Source organism: Solanum tuberosum, unplaced genomic scaffold, assembly GCF_000226075.1.
Source record: "Solanum tuberosum cultivar DM 1-3 516 R44 unplaced genomic scaffold, SolTub_3.0 scf00360, whole genome shotgun sequence".
In the NCBI taxonomy this organism is placed as follows: domain Eukaryota; kingdom Viridiplantae; phylum Streptophyta; class Magnoliopsida; order Solanales; family Solanaceae; genus Solanum; species Solanum tuberosum.
This window is the reverse complement of record NW_006239282.1, coordinates 163,243-179,142: the sequence shown is the minus strand read 5'-3', so window position 1 is coordinate 179,142 and position 15,900 is coordinate 163,243. Positions and strand designations below refer to the sequence as shown.

The following is a 15,900-nucleotide window of genomic DNA, read 5'->3' as shown; positions in this document are numbered from 1 at the left end:
GAATTATTTATATTGGCAACTGATACAATTATACAAATTATACACACTTAGAATTAAGAAGTGACCTTGTTTTAAGCTGATAAATCAATAACCTAGATATATAGGTACCACCAGGAGACATCTTCACATGGGGGCACACATCTATTAAGTTTCACATTTCATTTAAATTATTATGCATTCAGTGATTGAACTCGAATACCGTAATTCTTTTTTTACCTTTTTAAATTTTTTTTTTGCCTTTTTTAAATTTGAACATGGAGGAATCTATATAATAGTGTATTTTAATATAAAAAAATAATTTTATTTTAGAATTGATTTTTATATTATGTTATATTATTTGTTTCTAATAGGATTTTGCTATAGCAATAAAAAAATATTTGAATTAATAATGTCATTGTAAAGGGTTTTGGGTAAATCATTATGTTGTGTAATATATCACAAATATAATTAATTACAATTGAAAATAAAAAAAATAAAAATATGAGGCGTGGATATCGCGCTTTCTTTAAGGAGATTCAAGTCCACTGCGGCATAATTTACACTGATTTAGCAGTATCACTTTTGACGTGTCCCCTCCAAGATACAACAACGTAACACACTAACGTCGTACAACTCAAGCAACTCTGGATTAGTTGAAGAGTCCAAAATTCCACATAAGAACACCTTCTTTCAACAAATAGATACTCTCTTTTATATAGTAAATATAATTGAAGACTTAAAATATTTTCATTGTCTCAACTCTCTCTTTCACTACTACACACTACAATATTTTTTCACACTTAACATCTTTCTTTTTACCTCCCTTCACAAAGGAAGAAACACCACTATTTATAGATGATGGATTCTTCCTTGTATTGAATAGGAATAATGTTGATTATATTGTAGGCGAATGAATGGAGAAATCATGCCTTGGAGGTTACAAGAGTCACAAGGCATAATGAGGTAGAATAATGGATGAAATTAGTGGTAGATCATGTCAATAGTGATTTAAAAAGTTACACCAAAATAATGACCACATTCTTGTCAATTTATACCCACTAATTAACATATACACTTAGGGCCCATTTGACCATGCGATATGGAATCATGATATGATATCATAATATGAAATTATGAGATGAAGTTGAAGTTTTGTTTGGACATGCAATATGAAATTTTTGTGTTGTATATTTTCTCATAAACATAAGAATCCATAAGTTGTAAAACTATTAAATAGCCTCAATTGTTTATTCAATCTTATCAAATAAATAAAAAATTATAAAATCGCATAATAAATTATTACAAAGCTATTTGTTCTCCACTTAATTAACTGTTTCATCTAACTTTAATTGATCAATCTTTAATTCAATAAAAAAAATTGAACATAAATTGTAGTGTAATAGTCTTTAATATAATCCTCCCACATAGTACATACAATCTTCTCACGTTGAACTTGCATTTCTCGATCATATGACCGATAAGACGAGCCAACATTGTTACTTTGAGCCATTTGTTGGTCAATATCATTCGCAACTATATTTTCATGCTCATAGACCATAAATATTTCATCACTCCTTTGGTATTCTCGAAAATAATTATGTAACACTGTACAAGTTATGACAATTTTCACTTGTCTGTCAATATCATATGGTTCATGCCTTCATTTCACTTGTGTGCAATTACATATTTTCAGTGCGTTAATTTTGTGCTAAAATCAAACATATTGAAACTAGTGATTATCAAACAAACATCACTAATTTTTTTTTTTCATATTAAATTGCTTTAAACATTTTCATATGTAGCCTAAAGAGAAGTTTTTTTATTATGAAAAATCAAAAAAGTATTACTCCCTCCGTTCTTATTTATATTCACCAAATCAATTCATACTTTATCATTTATATTCACCAAATTTAAAGCAATAGTAAATTTTATGTTGGTGAGAATAATAAATTTTAAAAAATAATGATGTGATTATTAATTTTATTTACATATGAAATAAATGGTTAGTAGATATAAATGTAGGGTTATTTTAACAAAATATAAACTTGTGGGTCAACTTTTGTATTTAAAAAATCTCAAATCATGATATGAAATTCCCAAATCATGATTTCTGGAGAATATGGTATACCATCTCATGATGATATGAAATCATGAGATGGAATCAGCGTGAAATCACATATCCAAACGCTGATTCCATCTAACGATTCCATATCGTGATATAGTATCGCATGGCCAAACGCCTACTTAATATTTTAATTTTAATATTAAATGCATAAAACACCAACATATTATTTCGATTTGGGCTGCGAAAGTGGTATTAAATCGAGACAAACTCTAAATATCATATATGACCTCAAAATAATAAGGATTTAAGATTTGGTAGTAAGAGGATGGGGGATAAGCTTCATTATTGAGAGGGAAACAATCTGATCACCAGCCAATTAAGGCCCCAAAAAGGTGTTTACCGAAAAAATCATCATTTTGGTTAGAATTTTGTAAAAAAAAAAGAAGAGTTAAAAGTAAGTGTGTTAGGCCTTGATCCCTTTGTGCTAAATCGTCAAGGTCGTGATTTATTACAAGTAAATAATCTTTCCAAAATGGATAGTACAAAAGAGGGGGAGGTTTTAATGCCTCTTTCATAGAAGACAGTAAATGGGGAAGAACAAGATAATAATGTAAAGTTACCAAAGATTTTATTATGTCTTATATTCTTTGCAAAACTTCCTTTTATAAGAAACAAAATCGTTGCCTCAACGTGAAACGACGACATGCTTTAGAACTAAACGACTATCTCATAGCTAGATTGTGTCGATGTTTTGACGCCTTTGCTTGAAGCTGATAGGGCATGCGATTGAATATTTATTGTTTCAGAAGCAATGCATTGTTTAAGGCTTGGAGATTCGGTACTATAAAACAAAGCCACATATTTTTTTTGGATTCCATTTTTTCTTCACCTTTTGCGTTCAAAAAATAAATTAAAAAAATCATTCAACCTTAAACTCATTTAAATATAGCGAATAATAGCAAGATTCAAGATCGATGTGTAGAGTTAGCAACCGTCTTATATTGATGAAATTATTATTGATGTGATAAAAAAATGAAGTACCAAATATTCCCTTAGAAATATGAGAAAACCGTAATTATGATCAAACTAATTGAAGAGTCCGTAAATTACGGATCAAAGTTATTTAGTGAAATTTAACTTATGGTTAAAAATAAAAATTTAAAAACATGACCAGCTGTAACCTGACAATTTAAATTTAGTAGATTCATTCCGTACACCTCATTTGGAACTAGTGATGCAGCTTCAAGTTAGGTACTCTAATGACGATAATACCCTCACCTTTGCAAAATATCCCTTTGTCCAATTTTATATACACAGCTTCCTTTTTAATTAGTTGCAAATAAAAAAAAGAGAGACATATTTCTTATTTAACAAATAATTAATAATATTATAAAAATTTACTCATATTAAGTCCGACTTATTTAATAAAAAGTGTATAAAATATGTTTTTTCTATTTTATTTTTGAAAATAAATTTGAAACATTTCTTAAATTTTTGTTTGTTTAGAGGAAGTACCTTACATCACACTTGTTTGTCTCTTTTGCCTTGTTTGAAATTTGACTCATCGTCCACATACTTTTATTGTTTATGTCTATTATAAATAAAATATATAATATGAAAGGAAAATAGCACTAGTCTTTGTTTGAATTTATTTAAGTATGAAAATAGGCAAAACAGTTTGACAACTTGTCCTATAAAAATATATATCATATTACTTCTTAAGGAATGATAAAGTCAAGGGAGGATCGAGTTTGAGGTATGGGATATGCCAATATTATAAATAATAATAATAATAATAATCTAAATGACAAAATAATTATTAATTAAACATTATTTCAAACTATGGGATCTATGAAAAATATTTATCTAATCTTGTTTAATTGCACTTGTAATTTTTTGTGTGTGTTATACAATAGATTTTGCCGATAAAGATTAGTAAGTGAAAAACAATACAATTAATTGTAGTTTATATCATTATTGATAAACAGTCGTTATTAAGTAGTTAATTTGCACATCATGAAGAAACTCATATTTCTACTGTTATCAAAATTTATGATAGAAAACAACAACAACAACAATATATTCCGTAAAATTTCACTAAATAGAATTTAAAGAGGATAAATTATACATAAATATTATTATTATCTTGTTGAAATAAGGAGACAGTTTTAGAAATACTCCAATTTAAATACAAATAGAAACTAAATTTAAAAAACAATAAAAAGTAAAATAAAAAAAATCATTTTTACCTCCCTCTATCCCTAATTACTTGTCCATTTTTGAATTGATACACCTATTAAGAAATCAATAATTGACATAATGAGTTTACCAATTTACCCCTATTAATTATGAAGTTGATGAATTAAAAATGTCATATTTTCAAGAAGTTTTACCTTTTTCAAAGTAGTTAATTGAGGGTATAACATGTAAAAAAAATTGTCCTTTCTTAATTTGTCAAATTAGACAAGTAATTAGGGACAACTAAAAAAGGAAATGTGGACAAATATTCTAGAACTAAAACGTCTAATCATTCATTCATTTATGCTAATAATTTCAAAATGCGTGGCTAATATTACCATATGATTTTTTTTCTATAAATGGGAAAAAAAGATTTTAGTTTCCATTAATAGCTTTTAACCCAATTAAAATTATGAAGATATATTTTTTTTAAATTATGAAGCAGGGGTAAAATTGGAAAATCAATAAACAATTATATTGACAGGTGTAATTACCGACAAACTCGGAGGTCGGCAATTGTCGGCCCGGTGAACCGGGGAGACAACATCGTCATTTAATTTATAAAAAAACAAAAAAAAACAATTTTTTCTTCTTATTTTTGGTTAAATAAATAGTACTCCACTAAACTCATTAATGATCAAACAATTAAGTGATTAATAAGTTCCACTTTGCAAGTGGGTGTAAATAAATTATGGCACCACCTTAGAATTTAATATTATTTCAAATATTCCTTGACCATCTTTTTCACTATTAATTACACGTCATGTTTTTTTTAATAGTAATAATAGCAGTAATAAGTAAGAAAAGAATGATAATATGTGTCTTGAAAAAGGAAGGATATTTTGCTATTGATTTTTTTTTGATAAGAAGCAGAAATTTTTAACTTCTTTTCAATATCAGAAAAATTTAGCCTATTCACAAAATTGAAAAAAGGAATTTTATTTACATAGTGATTGTGTTTGTCCATGAAAATTAATTTTAATTTTTATGAGTAATTTGAAATGTAAAAAGTGAACTTTATTATTTTTCAAATTCTTAAAATTTTTAAATTTCAACTTGAAGTTAAATATTAAAATTTTTATTAAGGCCATTTATATAGGAGTTCGACTCCGATAAAAGTGAAAAAAATTGATGGTCAAACAATTTTCGCTAATTCTTCATTTGAAAAAAATAAAAAATAGAAATGATATTATTATGATTACATAAAATAAAGTAGTCCTTGGTCACATGGATTCATTCATTTCTATCTACTCATTCTTGCCTATAATTTTTTTGTTATTACCTCTTCCCTCTTTCTCTCTTTCTCCATCTGAGTAATAAAAAATATCAAGATTTTCTTCATTCTCAAAAAAAAAAAAAAAAAAACATAAGTTTTTGGATCTGCAACAATAAAGCCTTGTTGATTTGATGATTAACAAAGTTATCAAATGTATTGTTAGGATTAATTTCAGCAGTTTTTCATGAAGCCTCCTTGGTTCTTTTTTTTGTACGTATAAAATACTTTCATATGTTTCTTTCTTGATTTGTTGCAAATATGAAGTTGTATGTAAAACAAACAAACCCTTTTGGGGGTTTTCTTTTTTGGGTCGTTTTCCATTTTTGATGAATAAACTTGTATGTTTTATGTTATTGTTGTTGTTGCATATGAGAAATAGATATATTTTTTTGATTCTTGGGTTGTATATTGATGAAGTTGCAAAGGAATTTTGATTGAATCTAGCTTTATTGTGTTGTTAGAGATTGTGGATGGGAATGTTTATGGATCCTAGCTTTGCTTTTAAATGCTTTGTTTCTTCATTTGCAAATTTATTTAATTCTCTTTAATTTGATTAGTAGGATTAATGAAATGTTTGAACCCCCTAATGATTTAAGTTTTCTTTGATATTATGGTTTGTATGTGTTTGAATTATTAGTCATTTGATGCCCTCCTTGCAAATCTGGACTTGTATTCTTTTTTTTTCTGGATAATCATGACCTCAACTAATTCTATGGGATATGTGTCATCTCTCACCAACAATTGGTACAGGTAGCTCTGTTCATTGGGATATGTGCCATCTCTTACCAACAATTGGTACCAGTAACTCTGTCCATAGGACAGATGGATAGGAATCACCTGGTGTTTGTCTCGGGTGGGATTTTAACCCGAGACCTCATAGTTGGTTCTAAATAGCTTTATTGATCAATATGCTATACCCTTGGTTAAATCTGGTCTTGCACTTCCCCTTTTTGATGAAATAAAAATGTGTGCTATTCGTTTTGTTTATTTGTTGTTTATAATTATTAATTGTTCTGTGTAATAATCCATTTGGTGCTTCTTGATGTTATTAAAAGCATTGGTGACTATTCCATGTTGTTTCGCAATTACATATGTTTAATTTTTTTGGGGTTGATTTCAAATACAGGTGATTGAGGAAGTTGAATATTCTATTCGATGTTGATGATGGAGAATACTGAGGTTGAGGAGAACTTGTTATCTATCGGTGAGCCTAAGGTATGCTTATGAAACAGTACTACGTACAAATGGCTGGTTAATTGTTGCTTTCATTTTCCATTTTATTGGATCAATGTAGACCTACAACTAGGCAAATCCTTAAAGTTGGTTTTTGAAATAAAAACACCTTGTAGACTCAATGCTGATTAGCTTTTCAATAACCTTTTCTCATCCAGTTGACTTTTTACAACCTGTCGGGACTCGGGGGCATATGATGGTTTCAGTTGTTCTTCTATATCATCTAAGTTTATATTAGTTTGATGTTTATATGGGTTTCTCAATGTTCATTTATAAGTTTTGTGTTAATTTAGTTACATGGAGGAATGTGCAAGAGCTTATCGGCTGTATACGCAAAAGTGCTGGGAATATTTCCTGAACTGGAAGCTGCAAGACCAAGAAGCACATCTGGTATTCAAGCATTATGTGCTTTGCACATAGCCCTTGAGAAAACAAAGAATGTTCTTCAACATTGCTCCGAATGCAGTAAACTTTACCTGGTAATGATGGCACTTTTTTAGTTCTGATTGTCAATATTGAGAGAATGTTTTTTGGCAATCTTTGACCGTACTGCAGTATTAATTTCTTAAGAGGGATATGATTGTGTCTTCTTATTCCTCTGGTGATTTACCTTGGGTCGGGATCCTACATAACAAGGTTTCCTATTTATTATGTTTTCTAACCACCTTCCAACTTGCTTGGGGTTGAGGTGTCGTAGTTGTTGTTAATATCTTACAATAGTTTCCAAATGGAATACTTGATTAACCTGAAAAATTTAAAATGTAAAGTGCTATTTCGTAAGATATAACTATAATTTATCTGCTCATGCAGTATGTTTATTACCAAACAGAAGTAGTAAGAAGAGCCACTCCCGAATTTCGCTTAATGGTTACAATGTTCTTGACGGTTCCATTCTCCGTCCACTAAAGTTTCCTTTTCTGACAATTTATATTTATTGAAATGTTTTTGTTTTCAGGCTATAACAGGGGACTCTATAGTTCTAAAGTTTGAGAGAGCAAGATGTGCTCTTGAAGATAGTCTAAAGCGTGTTGAAGATATAGTACCACAAAGTATTGGCTGTCAGGTAATATTCTCTTATTTCTTTAGTATGCCAAGTCAATTTGTTTCTTTTTGTAGTAAAATTTATGCTCTTGTGCAAATGTGATAGTGGATTCTTTTTTTTTCCCATTTTGTTTTGGGGAGGGGGCTGTGTTAGTGACGTTGGTCAATTTGACTAAATGGAGTTTTGCACATAAATCATTTCTTAAGGGCCATTACCTCTTTGGCTGTTTCACATTTTGGTTCTGATGGTAATCTCTATATTTTTTCAGATCTCTGATGTTCTAAATGAACTTCAAGGGATTGAGTTCTCACTTGATCTGGCGGAGAAGCAAATTGGTGATGAGATAATTACATTGCTTCAGCAGGGAAGAAAATTCAATGGTAGTGACAACAATGAACTTGAGTCTTTTCACCAAGCTGCCTCAAGACTCGGTATAACTTCTTCAAGAGCTGCTCTTAGAGAAAGAAGGGCTCTGAAAAAGCTCGTTGAACGAGCCAGAGCAGAAGAGGATAAACGGAAAGAGTCAATTGTTGCTTTTCTTTTGCATCTCATTAGAAAATACTCAAAGTTGTTTAGATCTGAATTGTCAGATGACAACGATTCACAGGGTTCGACACCTTGTTCACCCACAGTTCAGGGATCCTTTGAGTATGGTATTGGAGCTGGAGGAAATATTCATGCTTTTGACCGGCAACTCTCGAAGCTTAGTTCTTTTAATTTTAAACCCAACTTTAGGAGGACAGCGACAGACCAGACGCCTGTTCCTCCTGAAGAGCTGAGGTGTCCAATCTCGTTACAGTTAATGTATAACCCTGTGATAATTGCTTCTGGGCAATCATATGAAAAGATTTGCATTGAGAAGTGGTTCAGTGATGGGCATAACACATGCCCAAAGACTCAGCAGGAGCTCCCTCATCTTGGTTTAACTCCTAATTATTGTGTGAAGGGTCTGGTTGCTAGTTGGTGCGAACAGTATGGGGTTCCGATTCCAGATGGTCCACCTGAGTCCCTTGATCTCAACTACTGGAGACTGGCTTTGTCTGAAAGTGAGTCCACGAATTCCAAATCTACAGGAAGTATTGTTTCTTGCAAGTTCAAAGGTGTCAAGGTGGTTCCTTTGGAAGATAGTGGTATTATTGAGGAGGCCGAAGGGACTGAAGCAGAGGAATCTGTGCAGGAAGATGAGCTTCAAGTCAATTCTCTTGAAAGATACGATGACTTCTTAGCCATCTTAAATGAAGGGGAAGATTTCAGGAAAAAGTGCAAAGTAGTAGAACAGATCAGGCATCTGCTAAAGGATGATGAAGAAATCAGGATTTATATGGGAGCAAATGGCTTTATTGAAGCACTACTAGGGTTTTTAGAGTGTGCTGTACAAACCAGGAATGAGATTGCTCAAGAAATCGGAACCATGGCCCTCTTCAACCTTGGTGTGAATAATAACAGGTGTGTTCTCTTGTGTTTTGTTATGGTTGTAGATTTGCAGATCAGTCTTTCCTAATGACCTTTGGCTCAGGAAATAAAATACTTATTTTGTCCAGCTGTCAAAATAATCTATGCCTTCTGTGATGAACTTCTTGCCTTGGCATCGCACAATTCAAAGTTCAAACAACTTTGATGGGCTCTGCTTAGCATGATTTATTTCATATCCTTTTAGCAATTTCCCTCTTTAAGCATTAAAATAGGTGATGTATGTCCATTATAATAATTATCATAGTATTTATTGGCCTAGGTGAAGTACTTCCTGACTTTTTAATGCCTAAAATAATCTTGGTATATGATGTTTAACTTGGTGTTCAAAATTTTTCCATGTGCTTTCAATTTTTTTTTTTTGCTTCGATGAGAAATATAGACACTTGACATCTTTCCAACTTGCACTTCAGGAACAAGGAGTTGATGCTGGCGGCGGGTGTTCTTCCTTTGCTAGGAAGAATGGTTGCAACTTCTAGTGCCATCAGTGCAGCAACAGCCCTTTACCTGAATCTTTCATGTCTCGAGGAAGCCAAGCCCATCATTGGTTCTGGTGAAGCCATTCCATTCTTGGTCGGAGTCCTACAGCGTGAGACCGATACTCAATGTAAGCTGGATGCCCTTCATGCACTATTTAATATCTCCAGTAATCCAACAAATACTCCTCACCTCCTGTCAGCTGGCATTCTGGACGGACTGAAAACTCTTATGTCATATACGGATGACCATACGACAGAAAAATGCATAGCTGTTCTTATAAACCTATCTTTAAGTAAATCTGCAAGGGATGAAATTGTGTCATCTCCTGGTCTTATCAGTAGTCTTGCAACGGTTTTGGACGTTGGGGAGCCTTTAGAACAGGAACAAGCTGCAGCTTGTATGTTGATATTATGCAATGGAAATGAGAAATGCAGCCAAATGGTCCTTCAAGAAGGAGTGATACCTTCATTGGTGTCGGTATCAGTAAATGGGACTATGAGAGGAAAGCAGAAAGCTCAGAAGCTTTTGATGTTGTTTCGTGAGCAGAGACAGAGAGAACCCTCACCAGTTCAAACTCAACCACGGACTGAAAACACTGAGATATTGGACATGGCTTCTGAAGATTCAAAGCCATTGTGCAAGTCAACCTCGCGGAAAAAATTGGGCAAGGCATGGAATTTCTTGTGGAAGACCAAGAGTTTTTCTGTATACCAGTGTTAAATATTTGTCATTCCTACCACTAGTATGTAAATCTCTAATTTAACTCATCTTCTGTCCTATCCCCAATGGGTGAGTTTAGTTTTTTTTTGTGGAAGAGATGTACAGGTCTGGACACTTTAGGGCTTATCCATGAGTTAATGCTATAGCTCCATCCTTCACAGGGAAAAACAAAGAACAGCCATTGAATGTGAATATAAGCTGTTATTTCCTGAGATGTATGTAGCAATACTAGCTATTATTTCCTGGATGGTTCTTTATCGAATCCAAAATGGAGGAGACCGGAATACCATATAACGTTCTTATGTCACATCGTTATCATGTACCTTTGCTGGTGGGAAGTAACAGACATTCAGTGGAACACATTGTATGTTGGTTTGACATCCATTGTTATAAAACATTAACGAAGAATACAAAAAGTACATAGCACAAGTAAATTTGTAGTAACTTAGTAAATTTTACGCTTGCTTCTTCCTCCCCTCCTTGAATTCCCCTTACGTTTCTTCATCTCTTTGGTTTCTATTTCTTCCTTGTTCGTTTCGTCTACTTTCTCGTCAACTTCATTTTCTACAACGGTTTTCTCTTTGCAATCTTCTTTCTTCTTGTTAAGTAACTTAATTAGTCCATCAAGTGCAATGTCTGCTTCATCACTTTTCATTAGCTCTTCTGCAATCTCTGCTGGTGTCACATTCACTTCAGTTATAAGCTCTTCTATTTCGCGGAATTTGTAGTGTTTTTCAAGGCCAAGGTAGTTTGAGGCAAGGATCTTGAATCCACTTGGAGTGCAGTAGGACATGTGAATGTGCATGTCCATTCTTCCTGGCCTTATCAATGCAGGGTCTAGTCTTTCTTTAAAGTTAGTAGTGAACACAATTATTCTTTCATCTCCACAACTCGACCATAGTCCATCAATGAAGTTTAGCAATCCAGAAAGTGTAACCTGTCCATGAAAACTAAGTCATTCTTTTTTAAACACGACTAAGAAACAAAGCAAAGAATGTGTAATATTCTTAGGTTACCTGACTTTCACTATCATTGTAATTGTGTGCACCATCATCACGGTTGTGTAGTTGAATGGTGCAATCAATGTCTTCAATAACGATAATTGATTTGTTGTTGCTAGAGACTAACATTCTTCTGAAATCAGTGTTACCACGCATGCTAGAAAGTTCCAAATCATATATATCAAACTTCAAATAATTAGCCATAGCTGCGATCAAGCTAGACTTGCCTGTTCCTGGTGGTCCATACAACAAATATCCCCTTTTCCATGCCTTGCCAACTCTTCTATAGTAATCTCTTCTCCTAACAAATCTTTGTAAATCATCTATAACTTTCTTCTTCTCTTCAGGATCCATTGCTAGTGTATCAAAAGTCGATGGATGATCAAGATTCACACATTCTCCACCATAACTCCCAAGTGGAGAAAGTTTTATCACCTTGTTTTCCTCTTTTATAGCTTTTGATCTTTCAAGAACAAATGGCAAATAAGTTTTCATCACCATTTCCTTGTAACTCTTAATAAAACTGAGTTCATACCATATCTTTTCGACTTTATCTAAAGAAAAATAGCCATCATCACAATTTGTCTTCTGACTCTCCACAACTTTCAACTCCCAAATGAGTTCAACTCCTTCAAATATATCAATGATTTTCTCATCTTTGCTAATGTTGGTTGCAAATTTCTTTTCTTTCTCTGCTTTGGAGACTTTGACTCTTTGTGCTGAAGAGGACACTATAGTCCCTAAGTATAGTTTAGAAGCTTCAAATATTTCATTTGGAGTGATCCCGTTGTTTTCTTCAATGATGAGGGTAATTTGGGAAGAAATATTTCCTATAAAGATTCCAACTTTAGACAATATTTTGTCTTGGAGATTTTTGGGTATAAGTTGGTTTGTCATGTTTTGAACTTCAGAGACTAAAGTTCTAACTAGAACTGCTGAAGCAGTTAAAGTTGTATATGCTGATAGAACTGATGTTGTTGAAGGCATTTTTGAAAGGGAAAACATTTTTTTTTTGAGTTTTAGGCAAAGTAATTTGTATTTGAATTGGTTGAAGTTATTTGCCTAGAAGTGGCATTTATAGTAGTTAAAAAAAATGAAAACTTTCATGTGAAGCTTTTGGAAATATTGTTGATTGAGGCAAGTGAGTGACTTGGTCCAAAAGCTTGTTTTACAATTAGAGAATGATAAGGTTAGAGTTGTAAATGGACAAAGGCTGTGAAGCAATTCTTGGAAAGGGTCTTGTTAAATATGTAGAGGGGAAAAAGTGGGAATTTTTATAAATAAAATTTCATGGACCTATATTTGCTGACTTATTCTGTCATGATATTGTATTTTAATCAAGGATAATGGTATAAATATTTTACACCCCCCCCCCCCCCCCCCCCCCCCCCCCCCCCCCCCCCCCCCCCCCCCCCCCCCCCCCCCCCCCCCCCCCCCCCCCCCCCCCCCCCCCCCCCCCCCCCCCCCCCCCCCCCCCCCCCCCCCCCCCCCCCCCCCCCCCCCCCCCCCCCCCCCCCCCCCCCCCCCTATTTTACCCCTTAGTTAATCACTCAATTTCAATTTATGTGATGTAGTTTGATTTGATATAAAATTTAAGGAAAAAAAGAGTCATTTGAAACTTGTGGTCTAAAATAAGTTAAGTCTAATATAACTTGATTTGGTTTTAACTAAAAAAAGTCAACCGAGACCAAAACAACCTAATATTATATATATATAATGTTTAAAATTAATTTTATACATGAAAATATTTACTTTGATATAATTTTAAAATATTTCTTATACTTTTTCATACTTTTTATCTTTTAACATATTATTTCAAGAATTTTGAATGATCCAATAAATGTTATAGTCCATGGATATTAGTAACTCTAGTAAAACTCAAATCAAAATCAAAATCAATACTAATGCTAACAAAAAAATAATTAATTCAGTTCTAAGAATGACAATAATATTGAATATTTGCTCTTTAGTTTTACATTGGTTTAGATATTTAAAATACATAACCTAATTTTAATTTTTCTTTATTGTTTAATCATGTAATTAATACTTATTAGACTTATTTTATCATGATTTAGTACTTTTAAATTATGATCATTTTCATTGTGACTTATAAATTTGTAATATTTATTTTTTGTGATTTTATTATTATTTTTTGTTAAATATTTTTGTCTTATCACTCATCTCATATTTTGTGTTATTTTGGAAAGAAACACCTTAGATAGTTGTATTTGGTAGGACTAAAGAAATACTTGGAGCACAAATTAATTATATTTTTGTGTGCTTACTTTATCGGAAAACCTCTGAAAAACCCAAAAAAAAAACTCGAGGTTGAAAAACTTGAGCTTTATTAGTTTGATTTGGTTTATTATTTAAAAATCTGACATACATGGTTTGACTTAGTATTTAAAAAACCCAAAGTTCGACACAAATTCTCTAAAAATTATGATTTGGGGATTTCAAATCATGATTTGAGACTTTTCACATACAAAAATTGATCCACAAGTTTATATTTTATAAAAATATCCCCACATTTATATCTACTAACAATTTATTTTATATGTAAATAAAATTTATAATTCATATCATTACTTTTTAAAACATTTATATCTCATATAATGATTATTCTCACTAACTTAGAATTTATTATACTTCAAATCAATTTCTATTTTACCATTTATATTCACGAAATTCATTATTTTTTATCAAATATATTTATCAACCAAATTGACCGATAAATAACTCATAGTATCAATATTGATTTGTCTTCTTATGCATATCAACGAGAAATACAAGTTCAACGTGAAAAAATTGTCTGTACTATGTGGAAGGATTATATTAAGACTAGTACACCACAAATAATATTTAATTTTATTTTTTTTGAATTAAAGTTCGATCAATAAATATTGTATCCTTTAAGAATATCTTTGTGATAGTGTGTTATGTGACTTTATAAACGTGTGCTTATTTGGTAAGATTGTATAAAGAATTGAGACGCAATTTTAATAATTTTACAACTTATGTTTTTTTTTTTTTTTTTCATGTTTATGAGAAAACATACAACATAAAAAGTTGATATCGCATGTCCAAACAAAACTTCAACTTCATCTCATGATTTCATATTGCATGGTCCAACGTGCCCTAAGTCTCATAAACTTGAAATAATATGTTAAAAGATAAAAAATATGAAAAAGTATAAGAAATATTTAGAAATTATATCAAAGTAAATACTTTATGTATAAAATAAATTTTAAAAATTATATATATATATATATATTGTCGGGTTGGTTTGGTATCGGGTTGACTCATTTTAGTTAAAACCAAACCAACCCAAGTATTGTCAGATTTTTTTTTCCAATACCAAACCAAACTATTAGTCGATTTTTTTTCTTGATTTGACTCGATTTGCGGTTGGGTTCAATTTTTGGTTCGGTTTTACACCCCTATCTATTATCATATGTTATTTTTTTTTATTTTGATTATCACATTATTTTGTTGTTGTTCTTGTTTCCTTTCTTGTAGGTGTTCCACTGCTCCCATTTAATTGCTTCACTGTTTTTTCTTCTTTGTACTTGAATTTGCTACATTTGAGCTAGGAGTTTAAAAAACAATCTTTTTACGTCCATGGAGCAATGGTAAGGTCTGTGCATACTCTACTCTTCTCAAACCCCACTTGTAGGATTACACTTGATATGTTGTTGTTAATCTTACTGTGTAATTACATATGTGCAACCAAATAGTACATTTGTGAGTGCACAATAATTACATTATAACATACAAACATGACGTCGTAATTACTAATAAATACACCAATTCTAATTATTTGGTGGATTTCTAAACACTCTTAATAAAATGACTTCCCTACATAAGATAAAAACAATTTTTTCCAAAACTATCTTTCAACCTCACCACCCAACCCCAACTCCCGATACTGTTGGGGCGAGGTCAGATCTCGAACCAAATTAAGGGTCAGGGTCATGGGTTGGGGTCCCAATTTGGGTTAGAGGTTAGGGTTGAAGTTAGGACCTGACTCTTGAACCCAATCCAAACCCAAGACCCAACTTTCAACCCCAACTCCTAACCCCCAACCCGAGACTCAACTACTTGACTCCCAATCCAAGTTCCGACCCTGACTCGAGACCCCACTCCCAATACGACCAAAATCTCGACCCAAGACCTCAACTCGAGACCCTACTCCCTATTATAGTATTTTTCAAATATGGTGTTCTAGTATTTTCCCAATAATATCTAAATTTGTTGGGCAATACATTTTCTTCTTACTAATCCAATACCCGAAAATAATTTAAAAACTTCATCTGCTTGGCTTGATAAATGATACTCCCTCCGTCCCATTTTATGTGAGGTAGTTTGACTCGACACAACGTTTAAAAAAGAAAGA

General features: G+C 32.2%; 2 protein-coding genes across 2 annotated transcripts; one reads left to right on the top strand and one right to left on the bottom strand.

The window, feature by feature from the left end:
* Window positions 1-5,608: 5,608 nt before the first annotated feature.
* LOC102578937 (U-box domain-containing protein 45) lies at window positions 5,609-10,715 on the top strand. The gene is made up of 6 exons (XM_006361490.2): window positions 5,609-5,768; window positions 6,685-6,773; window positions 7,085-7,270; window positions 7,747-7,854; window positions 8,102-9,279; window positions 9,717-10,715. The coding sequence occupies exons 2-6, from the start codon at window positions 6,714-6,716 to the stop codon at window positions 10,501-10,503; spliced, it is 2,319 nt and encodes a 772-aa protein (XP_006361552.1). The 5' UTR covers window positions 5,609-5,768; window positions 6,685-6,713; the 3' UTR covers window positions 10,504-10,715.
* A 157-nt stretch (window positions 10,716-10,872) lies between these two features.
* LOC102579261 (AAA-ATPase At3g50940-like) lies at window positions 10,873-12,527 on the bottom strand. Its single transcript, XM_006361491.2, has 2 exons — window positions 11,520-12,527; window positions 10,873-11,440 (listed from the first exon to the last, which is right to left on the bottom strand). Exons 1-2 carry the CDS (start codon window positions 12,507-12,509, stop codon window positions 10,949-10,951), a joined length of 1,482 nt encoding a protein of 493 aa, XP_006361553.1. The 5' UTR covers window positions 12,510-12,527; the 3' UTR covers window positions 10,873-10,948.
* Between the last annotated feature and the right edge of the window lie 3,373 nt (window positions 12,528-15,900).

Excerpts from the sequence above, each read along its gene's own strand:
- LOC102578937 (XM_006361490.2), top strand. The coding sequence starts at position 6,714 with ATGTTGATGATGGAGAATACTGAGGTTGAGGAGAACTTGTTATCTATC. Across the intron at positions 7,271-7,746 it reads AATGCAGTAAACTTTACCTG|GCTATAACAGGGGACTCTAT; the intron begins GTAATGATGGCA and ends TTTTGTTTTCAG. Across the intron at positions 7,855-8,101 it reads CACAAAGTATTGGCTGTCAG|ATCTCTGATGTTCTAAATGA; the intron begins GTAATATTCTCT and ends ATATTTTTTCAG.
- LOC102579261 (XM_006361491.2), bottom strand. The coding sequence starts at position 12,509 with ATGTTTTCCCTTTCAAAAATGCCTTCAACAACATCAGTTCTATCAGCA. Across the intron at positions 11,441-11,519 it reads ACAATGATAGTGAAAGTCAG|GTTACACTTTCTGGATTGCT; the intron begins GTAACCTAAGAA and ends TTTCATGGACAG.